General features: G+C 46.6%; 1 protein-coding gene and 1 long non-coding RNA gene across 11 annotated transcripts in view; one reads left to right on the top strand and one right to left on the bottom strand.

Annotated features, from left to right (window-relative positions):
* Positions 1 to 11,323: 11,323 nt before the first annotated feature.
* Positions 11,324 to 17,595, bottom strand: LOC141425038 (uncharacterized). Its single transcript, XR_012450116.1, has 3 exons — positions 17,137 to 17,595; positions 15,533 to 15,673; positions 11,324 to 12,241 (listed from the first exon to the last, which is right to left on the bottom strand). It is a non-coding gene; the product is annotated as an uncharacterized lncRNA (long non-coding RNA).
* The window catches only part of Vps13d (vacuolar protein sorting 13 homolog D), a 246,848-nt gene continuing 242,523 nt past the window's right edge, over positions 16,304 to 20,628 (top strand). For 9 of the 10 annotated variants that reach the window (XM_074081332.1, XM_074081327.1, XM_074081326.1 and 6 more), the window contains exons 1-2: positions 16,304 to 16,425; positions 19,311 to 19,480. In XM_074081332.1, the coding sequence (XP_073937433.1) occupies positions 19,384 to 19,480 (97 nt within the window). In that variant the 5' untranslated portion in view covers positions 16,304 to 16,425; positions 19,311 to 19,383. Of the gene's footprint in view, positions 16,426 to 17,867; positions 17,943 to 19,310; positions 19,481 to 20,628 lie in introns of all 10 variants that reach the window. The other variant, XM_074081324.1, reaches the window with a different exon arrangement.

Below are 20,628 nucleotides of genomic sequence, written 5' to 3'. Positions count from 1 at the left end.
CCCCTCTGGCTGGGGTCTGGGTTGGGAGTTTGCCAATGGTCCTGCTGGCCTTCCACCAATGTATGGGGACAGATGGGGTTGTGGCCAGTGCAGTCCAGCAGGCCCACGGTGTGACCAGCCCAGAGGCCTCCCAGTTACAGTCGCCCTTGCTGAGAGCCTGGCCTCCCCTCTGGCCTGTGAACAAGACAGAACTTCCGGCCAGGACCCGCCTGCTAGCCCCCAAATGGATCCCATCTCCTGCTCTGCCCTAGGTCTGGTCGCCTCAGCTTGCTCTGGGTTGGGGTGAGGTCTTGGCAGATCTGCCCTGTATGAGCAGCCTCTCAAGAGCAAGGCTCTGCCCTCCCAGAGCCTCCCAATCTGAGTGGATTGCCATGAAGCCCATCCCTGGATGCTCTGATCAGCAGGGGGCTCTGGGAGGACAGAGGAGGGCTGTGGAGACTGTGGAGTCAGGAGGGTTCTAGTGATGACCTCCGACATAGTCCTGAAGGATGAGCTATTTTCCAGAACAAAGGGTGGGGAGGTGGGGAAGAGGTTGGAGGTTTTTGAGACAGGGTCTCACTATATGGCCTAGCTTGGTCTTGAATTCACTCTGTAGACCAGGCTGGCCTTGAACTCTTCATCCTTCTGCCTCAGCCTCCTGAGTGTTGAGATTACAGGTGTGTACCACCACACCTGGCTAGAGTTTGTTTTGTTTTTTTTAATGACAAGAAGTTAATTTTATTTTTATCATCAACATTGCTTTTTTACATTTTATTTTTAACTAATAGGTTATTATCATTACTGAGTAATAAAGGAAACTGAGGTTGAATCCCCGGATGTGCAGCTCATCCTCCTCCTGCCTTGGGGTGTTGGACTTGGCTCTGTTTACTGAAAAATGTTTATACCATCCAGGGGGTCTCCTGGAGATGGTGAAGGTTGGTGGCAGCATTGTTTTTTGTTTGTTTGCTTTTTTGGCAGTACTGGAGTTTGAACTCAGGGCCTCACATTTGCTAGGCAGGTCCTGTACCACTTGAGCCACTCTGCCAGCCCTGTTTTGTGTTAGGTATTTTCAAGACAGGGTCTCTCACACTATTTGCCCAGACTGGCTTCAAACCATGATCCTCCTGATCTTTGCCTCCCAAGTAGCTAGGATTATAGGTGTGAGCCGCTGGCACCCAGCAGATGGTGGCATTTTTTTAGAGTTAAAAAGACCTATCATTCCTACTAATTGTGATTTTTGATTAGGTTCTTCATATAGATCCTCTGCCGGTTAGAGCTGAAGTCCTGGGCCCATCTCAAATCACAGACACATTAAGTACCCCAGGAATCTCTTGGCTCCTTACTAGTGAGCAGTTTGCACATAAAATGCTCATGAGTTCAGGCCAGGCACCGAGGCTCATGCCTGTGATCCTAGCTACTGGGAGGCAGAGATTGGGAGGATTGGAGTGGTTCAAGGTTAGCCTGGGCAAATAGTTCAACATACACCATCTCAGCCAATAAAAGCTGAGTGATGCACACCTGTCATCCCTCAGTTACTTTGGATGACAGGCTGGCCCTCGTATAAAGCAAGAATGGCACCAGTGGTTCATGACTGTAATCTTAGCTTTTTAGGAGACAGAGATCAGGAAGATCATGGTTTAAAGCCAGCATGAGCAAATAGTTTGTGAGACTCTATCTCAAAAAAACCCTTCACCAAAGAGGGCTGGTGGAGTGGCTTCAAGATGTAGGCTCTGAGTTCAAACCTCAGCACTACAAAAAAAAAAAAAAAGTAACGAAAGCAAAAAGGACTAGAGACATTATTCAAGTGGTAGACCACCTGCCTACCAAGCACTAGACCCTGAGTTAAAATCCAGTACTTAAAAAAAAAAAGTTTATGAGTTCCTTGCTGAAAATATGAGATACCACTAAAAATTGAAATAGCGAGGCTGAGGGGTGGACAGCTTGCCTAGCATGCCCTTGGCTCAGTCTCCAGTACTGAAGAAAGAAATTGAACCCCAATCATGACCCAATCAATTACCTTATTTTTGAGGCCCTCATCATTTCACAAAAGATGTGGACAGCCGCTGGAGCTGCTTCCCACAGGGTTCAAAACGTGCACACTGCACAAAGCCAACAGGGATCATAATGCTAGTTGGCTTTTGAGAAGATGACAGCTACGTCAGGCTTAAGGCAGGCAAGGACACAGAAGACTGTGGAGTTATCCAGGAAACACAGAGGGGCAAATGCTCGAATGCGAGAGAATACCTTCCAGCAAGCACATCTCAAATGTCTACCTTTTTGTGACACAGAATGACACGGCACACAGAAATTTAGCTTCGCTAGGGTGGCTGTCTCCAAAGATTGGTGGGGAAGATCTCAGGTTCTTACATTTCTCGAACAAAGAACTGGACAAAGACACAGATTGGAAAGCAATATTGCAAGGAAAGTTCAGGCACCAAAAAAGAAAGAGTGGCGGACTTTGGCCAGAGGGCGCAGAAGCATTGATCTTTGTTCAAAGGGCAGTTTGTAAGTTGTAAGGGTAAAGGAGAGAAGAATCTGGGCGGACTTTGCAGGAGGAGCTAGGGTGATTGACAGGTTTGATTGACAAGGTCTCGGCATATAACACGGGACAGTCTGTGCATGCTTGTATGTTGATTCCCAGGTCTTTGACTGTATGCATGAAATGTGACCAGTATTCATAAGGTGTAAATAGAGGGCTTTACCTGAGGTTCCAGATTGACAAATTTGTGCAACGAAGGACTGAGGCCCCCTGGTGTTTTGGGGAACTTACAACTGCAGAGAAATTTACAATTGAAAAGGAACACACACCGGAGTGAGTGGGAACAGGGAGTGACCTCCTGCTGAGGAAGGTCGAGTCCCTAGGTGGCCTTTTTTCTTTCCAGGTTACTTGCCTGCCTCAATACTTGTTCTGTTCCCTGGCAATAGGAGCGGGCTTGAGCTGACTGCAGTGAGCACGCACCTGGCAGGAGTGAAGCCATTGTTGAGAAAGAGTGTAGGAGAAGCTTTTTAATTCTCTCAGAAATGCTTCTAATGGAAGAGCCCACATCCTAAAATTGGGACAGTCACTGTCCAGTCCATAGTGGCAGCCTTAGACCCTAGGATCCATAGGCAGGGAAGCTGTGAGAGAGAAACCGAGGCAAAAGGCCTGTGCTCCAGGCAGAGCATACATGATTGAGTTCTGAGTTTGAAGATCTGGAGGGGAGGGAAGAACCCTGGCATTCATTCAGCTGATACCTGCCTTCTTCCTAGCTCATTGCAGATCACCTTTGTTCTGGGTGACTTCAGTATTTGTGGGGAACACAGAACAACTGGCCTCTAGCTTGAGTCACTCTACCAGTCCTTTTTGTGATGGATTTTTTTCGAGATAGAATCTCATGAACTATTTGCCCAGGCTGGCTTCGAACTTCGATCCTCCTGATCTCTGCCTCCTGAGTAGCTAGGATTACAAGCAAAAGCCACTGGCGCCTAGCCCATGGCCAGGTCTTCACCTGACTTGACCACTCATGCCCCAGACCAGAGCTCCAAAAACTTCAGTAAAGAGCCAGGTAGTGACTATCTTAGCCTTGGTGGGTCATATAGTTTCTATCACAACTACTCAGCTCTCCCGTACCTGTGTGAGAACAGCTATTGCACAGAACATGATAGAACGGCTGGCTGCAGGAGGACTTGCCTATGGGATGGAGTCTGCAGCCCCCCACCTCACACATTACTGATAACCAGACCATGATCTCAATTTGAAGCGCTCCCCCCCCCACCCACCGCTTCCTCCCTCACTGGCAACTCAGTGATTCCACAGTCCCTCACCCCTCCTGTCTTTATCTGGGAGCTCTGTGGCCAGTCGTATGGCTGGCCCTTGCACACACCTGCAACTCATCTACTCTCTCCTGCTTATTATTCTCACTCTAGTTAAACCCAGCTGTGTGTGCTGCCCTGGGCCTTGCACCTGGATAAGGGAGGATGAACAGATTCAACTATGTTGGCTTTAATGTCAGGGTCATTAAACTCTAAGTGATCCTTCGTGCAGTTCTGTGGGGACAGAATGTCCCCTGGCCTGCCTGCTGTCTTAGTTCCCTCTGGCTCTGTAACAAACCTCATGATTTGAGGGGCTTAAAACCAGCATTTAGTTTTCCCATTTAGTACATACAATGTTTGCTATAGGTTTGTTGAATATGGCCTTCATTGTGTTTCTTCAGGGAAGAAGGGAGATGAATTTTGTCAAAGACTTTTTCTGCATCTGTTGAGAGGATCATGTGATTTTTGTTCCTAATTCTATTTATGTGCTATATAATGTTTATCAACTTGTGTGCATTGAAAGAAGTTTCCATAGTGTAATGGTCCACTCTGGACTCTGATTTGCATATGTTGAACCATCCTTGTATTCCTGGAGTGAAACCAACCTGGTTGAGGTGTGATCTTTTTAATGTGCTGCTCAATTCTGTTTGCAAGTGTTTTATTAAGAAATCTTGAGTTTGTGTTCATTAAGGAAATTGGTCTGTTCTTTCTTTTTTTTTTTGTGGTACTGGGGCTTGAACTCAGGGCCTTCACCTTGAGCCACTCCACTATCTCTATTTTTGTGAAGGGTTTTTTGAGATAGGGTCTCGTGAACTATTTGTCTGGGCTGGCTTTGAACTGTGATCCTCCTTATCTCTGCCTCCTGAGTAGCTAGGATTACAGGCGTGAGCCACTAGTACCTGGCTTGTAGTTTCCTTTATTTGGTTGTTATTGTGTCCTTATCTGCCTTTGGTACCAGGGCGGAATGAGTTTGGTAGCATTTCTTCCCTTTTTATTTTATTTTTAATTAGGATATATTTGTTGTACAGGGGGATTCATAGTGACAGTTCCAAATAAGCTTATATTGTACATTGTTTGGATCACCCCTGTCATCTCTCCTCTTTCCCTTTTTATTTAATGAAACAGTTCGAGGAACATTGCTGTTAGTTCTTTCTTTTTTCTTTTTTTTTTTTTTTTTTGAAATTGACCTCATGATTTTATTTTCTTCATAAAAAAAACAGAAGATGGAGCTTAGAACTGGATCATTTGCCCCTTTCTGTTCGTATCTTTTCCCAGTTCACAATGCTTGCCTCTTGATAAGTCAGCGTTCTCTTAGATCTGCAGTAGGGCTCAACACACTTAAGCCTCAGCACAATTTCCTTTGTAGTTTTAGATTTTTTTCTGGAAAATCAGCTTGATTTGCCCACCATAACCACTCTGCTTCCCGTCATAACACTGTTTTCCCTGGTCATACAGAGAATCCCTGCCCTTCTTGTACTGTGTCACTTTGTGAGGTTGGTGCTTGCCACACTTCTTACAGAAAGTCAGATGGATTTTTAGGAACATTAACCATGATTATGAGAGGGCTATCAGCACCAGAAGCTGTTAGTTCTTCTTTAAAGAGCTGATAGAGCCAGGCACAGGTAACTTATGCCTGTAATCCCAGCTACTCAGAAGGCAGAGATCAAGATAATCACAGTTTGAAGCCAGCCCAAAATAGTTCATGAGACCCTATCTCAAAGAAACCCATCACACACACAGAAAAAAAGGACTGGTGGAGTTGTTCGAGTAGTAGAGCACCTGCCTAGCAAGTGTGAGGCTCTGAGTTCAAACTCCCGTACTGCCAAAAAATAAATAAGTAAATGTTTGGTAGAAATCAGCAGTGACCCATCCAGTCCTAGGCTCTTTGTTCTTGGGAGACTCTTTATTACTGCCTTAATGTCATTGCTTGTTATAGAACTGTTGATGTCTATATTCACTTGGTTCAATGTGGTAAGTCACCTGTGTCTAGAAATTTATACATTTCTTCTAGATTTTTCAACTTGTCGGGATACAAGTTTTCAAAATATTTCCTGATGATCTTCTGCATTTCACTGGTATCTGTTGCATCATCCCCTTTTTCATCTTTAATTTATTAATTTGAGTCTTTTTCTTTTTTGGTTAGTTTGGCTAAGGATTTGTCAATCTTGTTTATCTTCTCAAAGAACTATTTGTTTCATTGATTTTTTGTATTGTTCTTTTGGTCTCTGTTTCATTAATTTCTGCCCTAATCTTTATTATTTTTTTCTGTCTACAAATTTTGGGTTTGGCTTGTTTTCCCTTTTTTTTTTTTTTTAAGCTTTAAGGCTACTCTTTTATTCAACTCCTCTACATAGGAGAATTGAGACTTACACAGACCAGCAGCTTTACCAAGTTCTGAATGCAGAAAACACCTGGGCAGTATGAGAAGGGCAGTTATTGGGTAGCTCTTACATGAGTTAGTCCTGAGCAAAGCTGTGTTAGAACAATGAGAAAATAACAAGTGTGGGTGCCAATATGGAGCAATTGGAACCCTTGTGTGGTGTTGGTGGGTCTAAAATGGTGCAGCTGCTGTGGCAAACAGTATGACAGTCCTTCCAAAAGTTAACTATGCACAGGACCCTGGGTTCAACCCCAGCACTGCAAACACACACACACATACACACAGAGACATGATACATGCCCCATATAATGCATGAGCTCTACTGTTGAATAGGCATCCATAAGCACTGAGAACACAATCCTGAACAGATATTTGGACACACCTCACAGTTCAGCATCATTCACAAGAACCAAGAGGTGGATGCAATTCAAAGGCCCACCAGTGCAAGAATGGACAGATGAAATGTGGCAGACACATACAATGGGATCTTATTCACCCTTAAAAAGGAAGGGAATTCTGGTTCTGACACATACTACAACATGGACATCATATAAGTGAAGTAACACGGCCACAAAATTCTGGATGATTCCACTGATATGAAAGACCTAGAGTAATCAAATTTGTAGAGACAGAAAGGAGAGTAGTGGTTACCAGTTTTAGTTTCATAAAGTGAAAAACGTTCTGGAGATGGATGGTGATGATGGTTGCACAAAAAATGTATTTAATCTCATTGGATTTTCCATTTAAAATTGGCTAAGATGGGGTGAGGGGTGTGGCTTAAGTGGTAGAGTGTTTGACTATCAAGTGGGAGGGCCTGAGTTCAAACCCCTGTACCACCAAAAAGAAAAATGGTTAAGACAGTAAATTTTGTGTTATTGTGTAATTCACAACTATAAACATTAACAACAAAACCGTCTTGCACACACTTCCCTCTCTGGGTACTGCTGGATGTTTCCCCACTCTTACAGCAGAAACACTGGAAAACATTGTATTTGTGTGCTCATTGGCTCAGCTTAATTTTTTTCTATTTCCCCTGAACCACCACTGTGCCAGCCACTCTGCCAAGACTCCTATCGTCCACTGTCCTCCATGTGCAAAGTGCAACAGTGGGTCTCTGTCCTCATCCCACCTTACCTGTCAGATTGGCTGCATCTGATCTGAAGTCTCCATCCATGGACCTCTTTGCTCACCAGTCCCCAGTTCTCCTGCTGTCTCAGGGGCTCCTCTGCCTTCCTCACTGTGTCCTCCCCCTGGTTCCTCCCCAGCTCATCTATTTGATGGTCGAGGGCCCAGGGGTGGGCCCTTGGACCTTTTCTCTCTCTACCTCACTCGCTGTGGATCCCATTCAGGTTTGCATACCAGAAACACACCCTGCTACCTCCCAAAATGTTTGAGGGAACAAGTATTCACAGTGCTCTAGTTCCTATTGCAATCTAGGAAGTGGGATTCTGAAACTGCTAACACAGAGCTTACTCAGTGGGCAATAAGAAATGAAACAAACACAACATCAGACAAAAATGATGCCAGGCGCCGGTGGCTCACACCTGCAATCCTAGCTACTCAGGAGGCAAAGATCAGGAGACCATGGTTCCAAGCCAACCCTGGGCAAAAAGCTCAAGAAATACAAAAAGGGCTTGTGGAGTGGCTCAAAGTGTAGACCCTGAGTTCAAGCCCTAGTACCGCAAAAAAAAAAAAAAAAAAAAGAAAAAAGAAAAAAGCCCCCATAAACAAAAATGATGGTGACAAATGTGCTAGATGGGGGGGACAAAGCATTGGGGGGGCCCTTTAGTTATTAATTTTTAAAAAAAATTTTAGTGGTACTGGGGCTTGAACTCAGGGCCTCACACTTGCTAGGCAGGCACTCTATCACCTGAGCAACTCCATCAGCCCAGTGTAGATGAGGAGGTCAGGAAGGGGATAGGAACAGTGGTCTGAGGGACAGAGGGAGGAGCTGAACTTTTCTTTAAGGCAGAGAGAGGGAATTGAGACAGAGGGTGGTCAGGTCCAAAGGTCGTCCCCTGTCCTTCAGGGAACAGGTGAATATGACTTTGATGAGGTCCCACCAGCAGAGAGACAGCCAGGGCTGTCCTTTGGAAAGCACCTCCAGTGCTGGGGAGTGGACTGAGAAGTGTGGCTGCAGGGACTGATAATCAAATCAGGGGTGGGGGGGGGTGACCTGGCCCATCCTGGAACCCCCTTGTTCTGGCTTCTTTGGGAGGATGGCTAGGGAAGGGCAGATGGAGGCACAGAGGCTGCTCGACATTCTGATTATTTTCCATCTGCAACTCCAGCTCCTCTGTTGCCAGCCTATGCCCTGGAAGACTGCCCTCAGCCCTGGGAGTCCCTGACCCCCAGGCCCTTGGCTGATAGCAGGGTCTGGTTGTGGGAATGCTCCAGCAAGAGGCTGGGGGTAGGAAGAGTGAGGCCATCAGAGGAGAAAGACAGGCCAGCAGATAATTCAGTGTGAGGGAGATAAGTTTGGAGCAACTGAGGCAGTCACCTTGCTGATGGAGTAACCACTCAACAACCCCTGTTGCCTATTTCCTTCCTTCAGGACAGAGCAGGTGGTCTGGCTAAGCTGGGAGCAGTGGGGAGGGGAGGGAATACCTTTCTTGTTCCTCTTCCTCTAGTTTTTGATCATTCATCATATGAAGAATCCTGATGGAGAAGCACAGAGGCCAAAACTTGTAGGTCCTCAAAGCCCACCCGGCAGGAGTGAATCCTGGATGTACCATTGCCTTGTCTGTGTGACCTCAGGCAAGTGAAGGAACTTCTCTGTGCCTTACTCTCCGTATCTGTAAAAAGGAGTTAAGATAATACCTCCTTAAGAATGAGGGACGCTCAAGTTCCTACTTGTACAATGCTTAAAACCATGCCTTGGTCAGGGTCAGTTGCCTCAGACTGAGCTCCTTTTACCTCTGCCTCCTGAATGCCTGGGTTACAGGCATTATCATCATGCCTGCTTGTTTTTCACATAGGGCTTTGCTAACTTTGGCTAGCTTTCTGTCTCTGCCTCCTGAGTCAGTTGCTGCTTTCTTGGGTGTGTAGGAGCTGGGGTGCAACACAGAGCAGGACGACAAGGTCCCAGCCTGCGTGGAGCCCACACAGGGCATGCCAGGTGGTGATAAGTGTTTAGAGGGGAGGTAGAGCAAGGAGAAGGGACTGAGGGGTGGGTATTGTTTGCAAGGGAGTTAAGGAAGGCTTGTCTGAGGTTTGGGTCTTGGTGAAGGAGGGGTGGACCAACCCTGGGTCTACTGAGTAGGACGGATCTGGGGCTAGAAAGGGTGGCCTCAGAAGCTCCAGAAAGGAAGTCTGGTTTTACTTTCAGGAGACAGAAAGGGCCTGAGCTGGGAGCATGGGAAGTGCCCTAGTGTCACCTGACCCAAGAGTTGGGAAACCAACTTGCATAATTTCATCTTGTAACTTCTCTGCAAGATAGGCCAGCCGCCCATTATCCCTGCTTTGCAGAGGACACAAAGGCAGGGCTGGCCAGGAAGGAGTTGGGTGCATACTGAGGGAGGCTCTGATAACCAGCTCCTGAGAATTTCATAAGAAAACCATAACCTGGGTTTTGAGGGAAGTGTTTGTTCCGATGACTTCTCTGCCTGGCCTTGAGCTCACATTCCAGCACCAGAGCCGCACCCTGAAAGCTGGCTGCGAGCCTGAGGCCGGCGGGGCAGACCTGAAGGCGAGGTCTCCGGGGCTGTCTTAGCTGAATCATGAACTGCTGTGTGATCGAGGAGCAGTCCTTGCCTTCTGGAGTCCAGAGACCCCATCTGTGAGATTCTGCCTTGTGCTGCTCTTCATTAATTGTCTTTTGCCCAATCCCATGGCTGACAGTGCCACCCTCTCTGGGTTGTCTGCCTTCACAAAGACTCTTGCTCTGAGTTTTCCTTTTTTTGGTGGGACGAGAGTTTGAACTCGGCTTCATGCTTGCAAAGCAGACGCTCTGCCGCTTGAGCCATACCTCCATTCCATGTTGCTCTGGTTATTTTTGGAGATGGGGTCTTGAGAACTATTTGCCTGGGCTGGCCTTGAACCTTTATCCTCCTGATCTCAGCCTCCTCAGTAGCTAGGATTATAGGCGTGAGCCACCAGTGCCTGGATGACTCTGGGTTTCTAAATAAGTCAGCTACCAGCCATGTTGAAACATGGCAAGTCCATGTGGCTGGGGATGTAGCTCAGTGGTAGAGCACAAGGTCCTGGTTTTATCCCCAGCACCACAAGAATACAAAAAAACCTCCTGCCTGAAACACTATTAGTTCCGAGTGAGATGTGTGAAATACTCAGTTCAAAACGCCAGCTGTGGAAGACTTAGTACTGTGTGTATATATGTATAACTGTTTATATTCTCATTAGTAGTTTTATGTTGATTCCATGTTAAAATGGTAATACTTTGGATGCATTAGACTAAATTAAAATGTTAACATTAATTTTGCTTGCTTCTTTCCTCTCGCTGTTTGGTTTGGCTACATGACAATTTTGAATTACACATGTGGTTTGTCTTCAGAATCCAATTAAATTAGTTCTGCAACCCCCTCACCGGGGGATTCCCACCTCTCTCCATGGGGCTTTGATGGGACAGCTCCTGGAATTCTGCATGATTTGCTCTTTGGTTAGAAGTTATTGCTTCTTGTCTGTGTCTCTGACTAGAACGTAAGCTCCAGTGGGAGAACTTTGTTTGTTTTGCTCAATGATGTCACCCAGAGTGCTTGGAGAGGGCTCAGCGTATGAGGAATGAATAAATGAATGTAGGCACAGGAAGCTCAAAGTTTCTCCAGAGTTTCGTACAAGCTGCAGATTTTCATGTGCAGTCTCCATTTTCTTAACTGTTATGATTAATTCAGTTTATTTTAAAGCAGCTAGGAGCTGGTGACTCTTGCCTGTTACCCTAGCTACTTGAGAGGTTGAGATCAGGAGGATTGAGGTTCAAAGCCAACTTGTGCAAACAGTTCCCAAGACGCCCATCTCCAAAATAACCAGAGCAAAATGGATGGAGGTGTGGCTCAAGTGATAGAGCTCCTGCTTTGCAAGTGTGAAACCCCCAGTTCAAATCACAGTCCCACAAAAAAGATATTTTTTAAAGCATTGTAGGCGGGGTATTAGAAATATAATGGAAAGGGTAATTTGTTCACTGTACACATATTGGAATTATCGCAACAAAGTCCCCTCATGTTATTTATTTATGCTAATTCAAAAATAAAATTTAAGAAAAAGCCTGGTATGGGCCACGAGACACATTTCTGCGGGTGCCTTGGCTACCAGTCTGCACTCCTCTGGTCTGGATGGTTCTGGTTGCTGATAGCCCAGGCCAGGTGGGGTAGGCCCTGTGGAGCAGTGCTGAGCAGGACCCTCAACTCTGCCTGGCTCAGAGAAATTAGCCCTCCTGGGTCAACATGCCCAAGTGGGTGGTGATTCAGGAGAGACCCCCAACTCCTGCAGCCCCTCCTTTATGTATCTGCAGCTAAAAAGGAAACAAAGCATTTCCCTAATTATACTCACACAACACACTGACACCAAATTGTGGGTTTTTCACAATGAACAATTTTCCGGTTCTCTAAACACCACCTGAGTGTCCTAGGCTTCAAGTCAACCCTGATGCTACCCGGAAATAGCATCAGATCCCACAGGTTAAAGGCGCAGAATCCCAAAACTGCCTCTGCTTGAGTTACTAATCCCTGTACTTCTGACTGACTGGGGCTGAGGCTCAGAAAACGACACCCCAAAGCAGAGGCCTCAGGAGCACAGTTTCTCTCTGATCTGCCCTCCCATCTCTCACCCTTCTTTCTCTCTTGAGACCAGCTGTAGAAACTAGAATTCATCTTTCCCTGTGTGGAGCACAGAAACTGGAATCCCATTTCCTCAAAGCCAACCATAGTGACTGAGAATATTGCTTTAACTTTCTCTGTAACAACCACCCATAAAGAAATGCTCATGCCCGGTGCTGGTGGCTCACGCCTGTAATCGTAGCTTCTCAGGAGGCAGCGATCAGGAGGATTGCAGTTCAAATAGTTCGAGGAACTATATTTCAAAAAAAAAAAAAAATGAAAAGAAAAGGGCTGGTGTAGACGCTGAGTTCAAACCCTGGTACTGCAAAAAAAAGAAAAAAAGTTCTCAGACCTACCTTGTTTGGTAGAAGCCCATAAGACCCACCCAATGCCAGAGGGGTCCTGCCCCATATTCTTGGTTGAGGACAAGAAGAAGCCGAACACACAGGCCTTGCTGGGTCTCCCCTCAGTCTATCACTATTAGATCAGACCCTTTTGTCCTATTACAGTCCTGTATAGCTGTCCAGGCCTCATCAAACCTGAGCATAAAAACGGATAGTTGGCCAGTGTCTTTGGATCTTCATCTGAGGTCTTCCATTACATGTAAAACTATAATGAAATATGTTTGTTACACTTTTTTCTTGTAACTGTGTTTTGTTATAGGAGTATCCACCATGACCCTTTGTGATGGGTGAGGAAAGGGACCTCACTTCTCTGGGTACTTCCACCTTCCTCCCCTACATGGGCTATTAATCAGGGTTTCCTATGACCTCTTTATGGATTCTGCTAGAATGGGTGACAGAATCAGGGAGACACTTTAAGGATATGACTAATTGTAGAGATGCATAGACCAAAGGCATGGAGGTGTGGTGAGGGGAGCTCAGGCCCTCCCTAGGGGAGCCCTACTCCTGGAACTTTCTTGTTGAATCCTTAGAGTTTTTATGGAGGTCCCACTACACAGGTGTGGTTAATTTAAAACACTGGCCATTTGAAGGTGATGGAACTCCATCTCCAGTCCTACCTTGTGTGTATGAATGTATGTGTGCGCGTGTGTATGTATAACTGTGTATATGTGTGCACGTGTGTATGTATAACTGTGTATATGTGTGCGCGTGTGTATGTATAACTGTGTATATGTGTGCGCATGTGTATGTATAACTGTGTACATGTGTGCGCATGTGTATGTATAACTGTATATGTATAACTGTGTATATGTGTGCGCGTGTGTATGTATAACTGTGTATATGTGTGCGCATGTGTATGTATAACTGTGTATATGTGTGCGTGTGTGTATGTATAACTGTGTATATGTGTGCGCGTGTGTATGTATAACTGTGTATATGTGTGCGTGTGTGTATGTATAACTGTGTATATGTATAACTGTGTATATGTGTGCGTGTGTGTATGTATAACTGTGTATATGTGTGCGTGTGTGTATGTATAACTGTGAATATGTGTGCGTGTGTGTATGTATAACTGTGTATATGTGTGTATGTGTGTATGTATAACTGTGTATATGTGTGTGGGGGGGGGATGATGCCCATACTCAGTTTCAATCCTCCAATCACCTGTTTGCCTCGATTTCCCCTACACCCAGGAACCAGCCCCCATCCTGAAGCTCTCCAGGGACTCCAGTCACCAGTAGTTTCATTAACGTCCAGACACTCTGAGCACTGTGGAGATTCCAAGGGTCTCAGAAGTCCTTAGAACCTGGGGGTACTGATCAAAGGGTGCAAGGTCTCGGTCACACGGGAGGAAGAAGCTTCCATGGCCCATGGCACAGAATGATGACTATGCCAAATGACAACACCCTGCACATTCCAAAAGTCTAAGAGTGGGTTTTTTTTTTTTTTTTTGATGCTGGGGTTTGAACTTAGGGCTTACAACTTGAGCCACTCCACCAACCCTTTTTTTGTGAACCTTGTTTTTGAGATAGGGTCTCACAAACTATTTGCCCAGGCTGGCTTGGAAGCTTGATCCTCCTGATCTCTGCCTTCCAAGTAGCTAGCCACACATGGCTACATTTGCTTCTTCTTCTTTTTTTTTTTTCCCATTCTGGGGAGCAAATCAAACTCAGGCACTATACATGCTTAGCAAGAGCTCTACCACTGAGCTATGCCCTCAACCCCACATTTGTATTTTTTTTTTTGGCAGTACTGGGGTTCCGACTCACAGCTTCACACGTGCTAGGCAGGCATTCAACACTGAACCACTCTGTCAGCTCTATTTTTTTGTGCTGGGTATTTTTCAGATAAGGTCTCTCAAATTATTTGCCTGGGCTGGCCTTGAGCTCTGCCTTCTCAGTAGCTAGGATTACAGGCTTGAGCCATTGGCGCCCGGCTTCTCACATCTGTATTTTTACAGCGCTTGCAGGGCTGAATCATCCGGACTCTGAGGGGTTGCCGTCCTTCTGCTTTTCATCTGGAGAGTTTGCAGTTTTACTCCCACTCCTGAACCCTGAAACCTAGAGGTGATCCCATCTCCCAGGAATCCAGACCTTGCTCGGGTGTGAGTGAGTCAGCCCACAGTTGCTCTAATTAGCTTAGCGTTATGAGGGTGAATCACTATGATGGCAAGTACACCTTGTCCTCTTGCTTCCTGTGTCTTCTGACTGAGGAACTGAGGGACCGAGGTGTCTGTCTTCTCTTCCTGTGATAGTGCGAGAATAAAGTGTCCACTTTCCATCCATCCATCCATTCACCGTGCTTTGATGGAGGCTTGTCTGTACTAGGCAATGTCCAGGTGTAGAAGAAACATTTGTGAAGATCAATCTCTGTTGTTGAGGAAGTGTCAGGGTGGGGAAAGACAGCAACATGTCTACGAAACACAAGAGCTGATCTCAGGGAGCATTCAGTTCTGTGAGGAAAACACAGCAGGGTAATGGGAGAGGGAACTTCACATAGGGTAAAGTCCTCTTTGATGGAGGAAGCAGTCAGCTGTAGGACTATCCAGAGCCACACAGCAGTCGTTAGTCACACCGGGCTGTTGAGTACTCAATATGGATGAATTTGCATTGAGATATGCCATGAGTGTAAAATATTCCTGGATTTAAAAAAACAACTATAAAATAATCCTAATATATCCCTCTAATAATTTTTTCTGCTGGGTGTGGTGGTGCATGCCTGTAATCCCAGCTAATTTGGAGGTAGAGGCAGGAAGATCATGAGTTTGAAGCCAGCCTGGGCAAAGGTAACTTTGAGAACCTTTCTCAAAACCCAAACAAACAAAAACCCCAAAGGGCATGGGGTGTAGCTCAAGAGGTAGTGAGCTCCCCTAGCATATATAAGCCCCTGAGTTCAATCCCCAGAATAATCTTTTTTAAAATGTTGGAGGTGATGGCTTCTGTGGAGGCAGGAGAATGGAGTTCAAAGCCAGCCTGGGCTACTAGTGAGATTCATCTCAAAAATTTTTTCCTGTCGGTTATATGTTACAATAACAATATTTGGATTCAATTGAATATTAAAATTATTATTTCCTTCCTTCCTGTCTGTGTCTCCCCTTGGTGCTGAGGATGGAACCCTGGGCCTTGCACATGCAAGACAATTGCTCTATCACTGAACTGCATCCCCAGCTGCTTCTCTTTTAATGTACCAACTAGTAAATGTAAAATTACCTATGTGATGTCACGAATGGTGGGGCATGCATGTAATCCCGGCACTCCAGAGGCAGAGTCAGGAAGATGTTAACTTTGAGGCCAGCCTGAGCTACACAGCAAGTTCCAGTATGGACAAAGGCCAGTTTGGGCTTTGAGACCCTGTCTCAAAAAACAAAATTACCTATGTAGCTTGCATGGGTGGCTTGCATTGTATTTCTATTGGACAGTGCGGGTCTAGGGGAAAAGCACTCTAAGAAGAGAGAATGGTAAATGCAGAAGTCCCGAGGCAGGAACTGAAGCATGCTGGGGCGGAGTGGGCCAGGGAGAAACCAAGTCCAGGAGGACCTTGGTGTAGGCTGGTAATGAAGATTTTTTTTTTTGGGGGTGGGGGGAGTTGAGACAAGGTCTGATTGTGCAGCCCAGGCAGGCCTCGAACTCCTCCTGCCTCAGCCTCCCTACTGCTGAGAAGGAGGTGAGTTTTAATGGAAGTATAAGGAAAACCCTTTTAAGCAGGAAAGGACATGGTCTGAACGATAGAACCCTGGGGGTGGCTGCCAAGTCCAGATGGGAGGTCAATTGCACTTTCTGGTGGATGGATGCTAGGGCATCGCTGCAGGAACAATATCGAGTGCCAATAACGTGTGAACTAGGGTCACTAGTGGCCCTGCCCTCACTTGAGACTAAGTTTCCCCACCTACAAAGAGCCCGGCACCCGCGAGCCCGGGAGAGCTGCAGGAGCGGCGGCGGCCGCCAGGGGGCGCGCGCTCGCTGGCTCGGCGCTCGGCTGGCCAGGCTCCCGCGCGCGGCCGCTCGATTGGTCGGGTCGAGCGCTCGGGCCTGCGCCATCGCCGAGCCGCGGGGAGCAAGCGCCGCGCACTGCCGGGCTGGGCTGGCGGCCGCGACACCGATAGGTAAGGGCGGAGCGGGCCGGCGGGGTACTGCCCCGACTCCGCACGGACCCGCGGGTCCGGGCCCACCTCGGGGACCCCGGCGTCCGGCCCTCCAGGGAGCTCGGGGGCGCCGCGTCCCCCCGCGGCCCGGGCCCGCTGTCCGCGCGGGGACCCTGGAGCCCGAGTCTCCACGGGGACCCCAAACACAGGCTTGGGACCCCCGGCGTCCGTGTTCTGTCCTGCAGAGTCCGACCCCTCCCCACCCCACCCCACAGATCCCAGCGCCTTTTCTGGGGTCCCCGCAGCCTGGCGCCTCGGGTCGGGGGGTGTCAGTTCGCGTCTGTCCTCCTGAGCCTTGTGGGAGCCCCCCTTCCCCACTCCACCTCCAAGAATGGGGTGTCGGTCATTTTGCAGGGTCTTAACCACCCCTGGGAGTCACCTCTGGAGTGGGGACGTCAGTCCTCAAACCTATCTTTAGTCCCTCCCTCCCCGCCCCCGTTCCTCTCCACCACTTCGGGTCATTCCCTGGTTGAGTCCCTTCTCCAGGTAGGGGATCCCCAGAGCCATTCCTATCTGCGAGGTGGGGGTCCCTGTCCTCTGGAGCGAGCGGGGTTTGGGGGCAGAGAGCAGGGGGCCCCGCCTGGTCCCCCTGGGACCACCAGCCTGACCCCCAGAACCCTCCCCCTCCCGCTCCCGAGCTCCCCGGCTTCCGCAGCGCGCGGCCCCAGTCACCTCGGGGAGGACGCTCAGGTCCTGGTGCCAGTCCTTCCCATTCCCGGGTCGGGCCTCCTGTCAGGGGAGGGGCCTGGCTCAAGGTCATGCCCGGCTGTCTGCCCGCCAGTGGGCTGAGCCCTGGTCCCCGGTGTCACCTGTCCCCACTGGGTAGGGTTAGGGCCAGGCAGCTGCCTAGAAGCCTTGATGGCCCCAAGTGTAAACACTCTGGGATTCTGGCCAGCCTGGCTGGCCCTTCCTGAAACTGGATTCCTTAAGGGAATCCTTGGAGTGGCCTGAGCCTGGTGGAGATGCTTAGCAGTGTTGATGGATGCTTTGTGGTTTGGGCCTCAGTTTACAGACAGGGCGTGTTAAAGTGCCAATCATCCCTGTCTTTTTTTTTTGCATCCTTCCGCCTTCAGGATAAGTGTGGTAGGGTCTGAAGGTGTGTACAAAATGACAGTGGTCTGCCTTGACTGGGAGAGCGTTGTACTTGGCACTTCCGGGAGTGTTAGCGTTTAGGGTTGAAATTAATGGCAGTAGCAACAAAAATAAAGAGTGCTCCAGCTTTGGCTCTTTGCCAAAAGCTGTGTTTGGCGTTTGCATAGGTACTAAGACTGGGCTAGTAGTCATTTGCATGTTTTATTTTCACAGATTTCCCTGTTTAAAATTGTAACAGAAATGTTTCTTTTACTCAGACGTTGAAGCGTTTTTGATTTTTAAAAATTTGTTCTTGTAACTTTTTCAAACAGATCTTCAAGAATCCCTAGCAGACTCCTGGTTTTATGTACCTGTAGCCTTAAAAAATATTTTTGGAAAGAAATTAGGCAAGTATTTTACCAAATCCTATTTTTTAAAAACTGTCACTGTTGACAAAAGTTAATCTTGTCAGAAAGCTCAGGATACTAGTGACAGAAGCTATTCTTTGCTGGAGACAGAGTTAACTCTTATGGGGCCTGTGTTTTGGCTCTTCACTGGGTGGCACCCTCTTGGGTGCAGATGGTTGCATCTTCTGGCACTAAGATGAGTCACTGGAGGAGGGGCAAAGCCTTTGGAAAGGATTCTAAAAGTAGGTGGTTCCAAGTGGGACACATGTCATAGCCAATCTGGAATGTTTGGCGTGGTGGCTGATGACCAACGTGGGTGGCTCAATGCAAGATTCATGGCCCACAGACCATATTGGGATTTACTAGCTGAGTGATCTGAGAACCCATTTAAATTTCTGTGTCTCAGTTTCTCTTACATTAACCTTTTGTCATACCAAAAATCATCTATGTAACTTTAGGCAAAAACTTAATGCAAATATTTGTTGAAGTATCAGCAATGTCCTAACACCAGATGGACTCAGAACTAGTCAGCATTTCTGTAAGTTTCTAAGCGTTTATTAAATATGTGTTAGTGTTTGGAAAAAATTCATATAGGTGTATTTTTGGTAGTCCTGGTAAACACCAGTTATTACAACAGGTAGTAGTAATTTAGTACTGAATCTAAATACTGTAGCTGTAACCAGAGGATTTCTGGTGTTTGTCATTATTGACTTAGACAGTTCATTGTATTAGCATTGTCTGGTGCCCAGGTTCTGGAACATTTAAGATTAGTGGTTTATATGGTTTGATGAATGATTCCTAATGAATAAATTTGCAAAATTTAATTAGGGCAACCTTAATGAGGATTGTTGCAGAATGTGAATTTTTTGCTGTAATCTAGGTTAGAGTTTCTCTGCACTGGCCTTGTTGACATTGGGCTGGACAGTTGTTTGTGATGGGAGGTTGTCTTGTGTGATGTTTGGTAGCTCCCGTGGTCTCTACTCATAAGATACCTGTAGCAGCTCTGGAAGTCACGATAATCAAAATGTCTTTAGACATTGCCAGATCCCACCCACGTGAGAACCACGTGAGAATCTAACTCCAGGGGAAGTGAGCAGGTCAGTGAGCAGTCACTTTGAAAAGATCCAGCTTTGAATAGCAGGTAACCTTTAGTAAATTGGTAGGAGTGGCTATTCCTTGCTGTGGCATCAAAATGTAGGTGTGTTGGTTTGGCCGTCAGTGTCCTGATAGGGCCTCGTATGTTGCTGCTTACCCAATCTCCTTTAAGTCTGTGTTGCACATTCATTTCCCTTCAGGCAGGAAGGGTAAGAGATCATTTTAGATGACCATCCACTTTCTTTTGCCGATTTCCATTTTTTCCTTTTATAGATTCTGTGACCATGCGAGAGAGAAAGAGAGAATGATCCATGATTTTTAAGTGCCTTTTCCTGAGGAAGCAGTCATGTTGGAAGGTCTTGTTGCCTGGGTCCTTAATACCTACTTGGGGAAATATGTCAACAACCTGAACACTGACCAGCTCTCTGTTGCACTTCTCAAAGGTGAGTACATGGATTTTTCTCTGGTAAAGTATGGCTTTGCAGATGACATTTCCATTATTTAAACATTTTTTGTTGTTGGGTGGAGGATAATAAAACCTAATGCTCACATGGCTTTATATTGAATGTATGTAAAAGGTAACAGGTAATATGTCCTCCCATATGGTAGAACTGTGGTGGTTACTATAGGGTAATGTAAATATGCAGCTGTGTTGTTGTAGATTTTAGGGAATTAATTTTTTTGGTTTATTTTTTGGTTTATTTTTTTGAGATGGGGTCTCACTATGTAGTTCAGGCTGGCCTTCAACTCTTGATCCTCCTGAGTGCAGGGATTACAGGAATGTGCCATCACACCTGACTCCCCAGTTAGTTTTTTAGCCTTTTTAAAATGAAGCTTTATGGAGGCAGACACTATGTAGTGACAGTGGCATTGATTTTGGCTTGAAATACAGTTTTGTCACTTATTACCTATGTGAATAATAACTAGTACTGAAATTTTGTGCCTCAGTTTCTTTAGCAAAAGATGGTAATAAACCTTCACAGGGTTGCTGTAAGGATCAAATGATCCAGCAGCTCTTAGCCTGCTGGTGTATGATAGATACCCAATAGAAGTTCTAAAATATTTGACTGTGAGGTCTTTGGCAGAATTTCTGAGATCTTGTCTTGTAGACATGTTAGGTTGAGACATTATAGCTTTTACTGGCCTATAGTTGGTAACTGCAGTCCTGTGAGGTGCTGTAGGAATGGGTGCATGTCCCCTTCTCCTTATTCTAAGCTGAATTCTCTTTGCCAACTCAATATGGAACCCTTTAACACATCAGAGGAAGAAGATAAAGTCAGTCTGCAAGCATGCAGTCATAGGAAGTAGAGAGGAGGCCTTAAATGACAGCAGGAACTCAGCTTCCTGCAAGTGAGCTTTGACCAGTGGACCAGGACAGGTTAGTAGAGACAGCAGTAGCACAGGTGTTTGTGGAGTCGGAGACAAGGAACCAGCAGTTCATCTATTCCCCATAGCATCACTTTTCAAGGATTTCTGACCCATGTAGTCTAGTCAAAGGATTGTGGCAGTGGTAGGCTGTTGGAGCTATCATGATCAGCTGTCCCCATGCCTTCCTTTTTGGAAACAGAAATGGATTCTTCCCTATTCCCCC

This window comes from Castor canadensis, chromosome 7, assembly GCF_047511655.1.
Source record: "Castor canadensis chromosome 7, mCasCan1.hap1v2, whole genome shotgun sequence".
Classification (NCBI taxonomy): Eukaryota; Metazoa; Chordata; class Mammalia; order Rodentia; family Castoridae; genus Castor; species Castor canadensis.
This window is presented reverse-complemented; position numbering and strand designations above follow the sequence as displayed.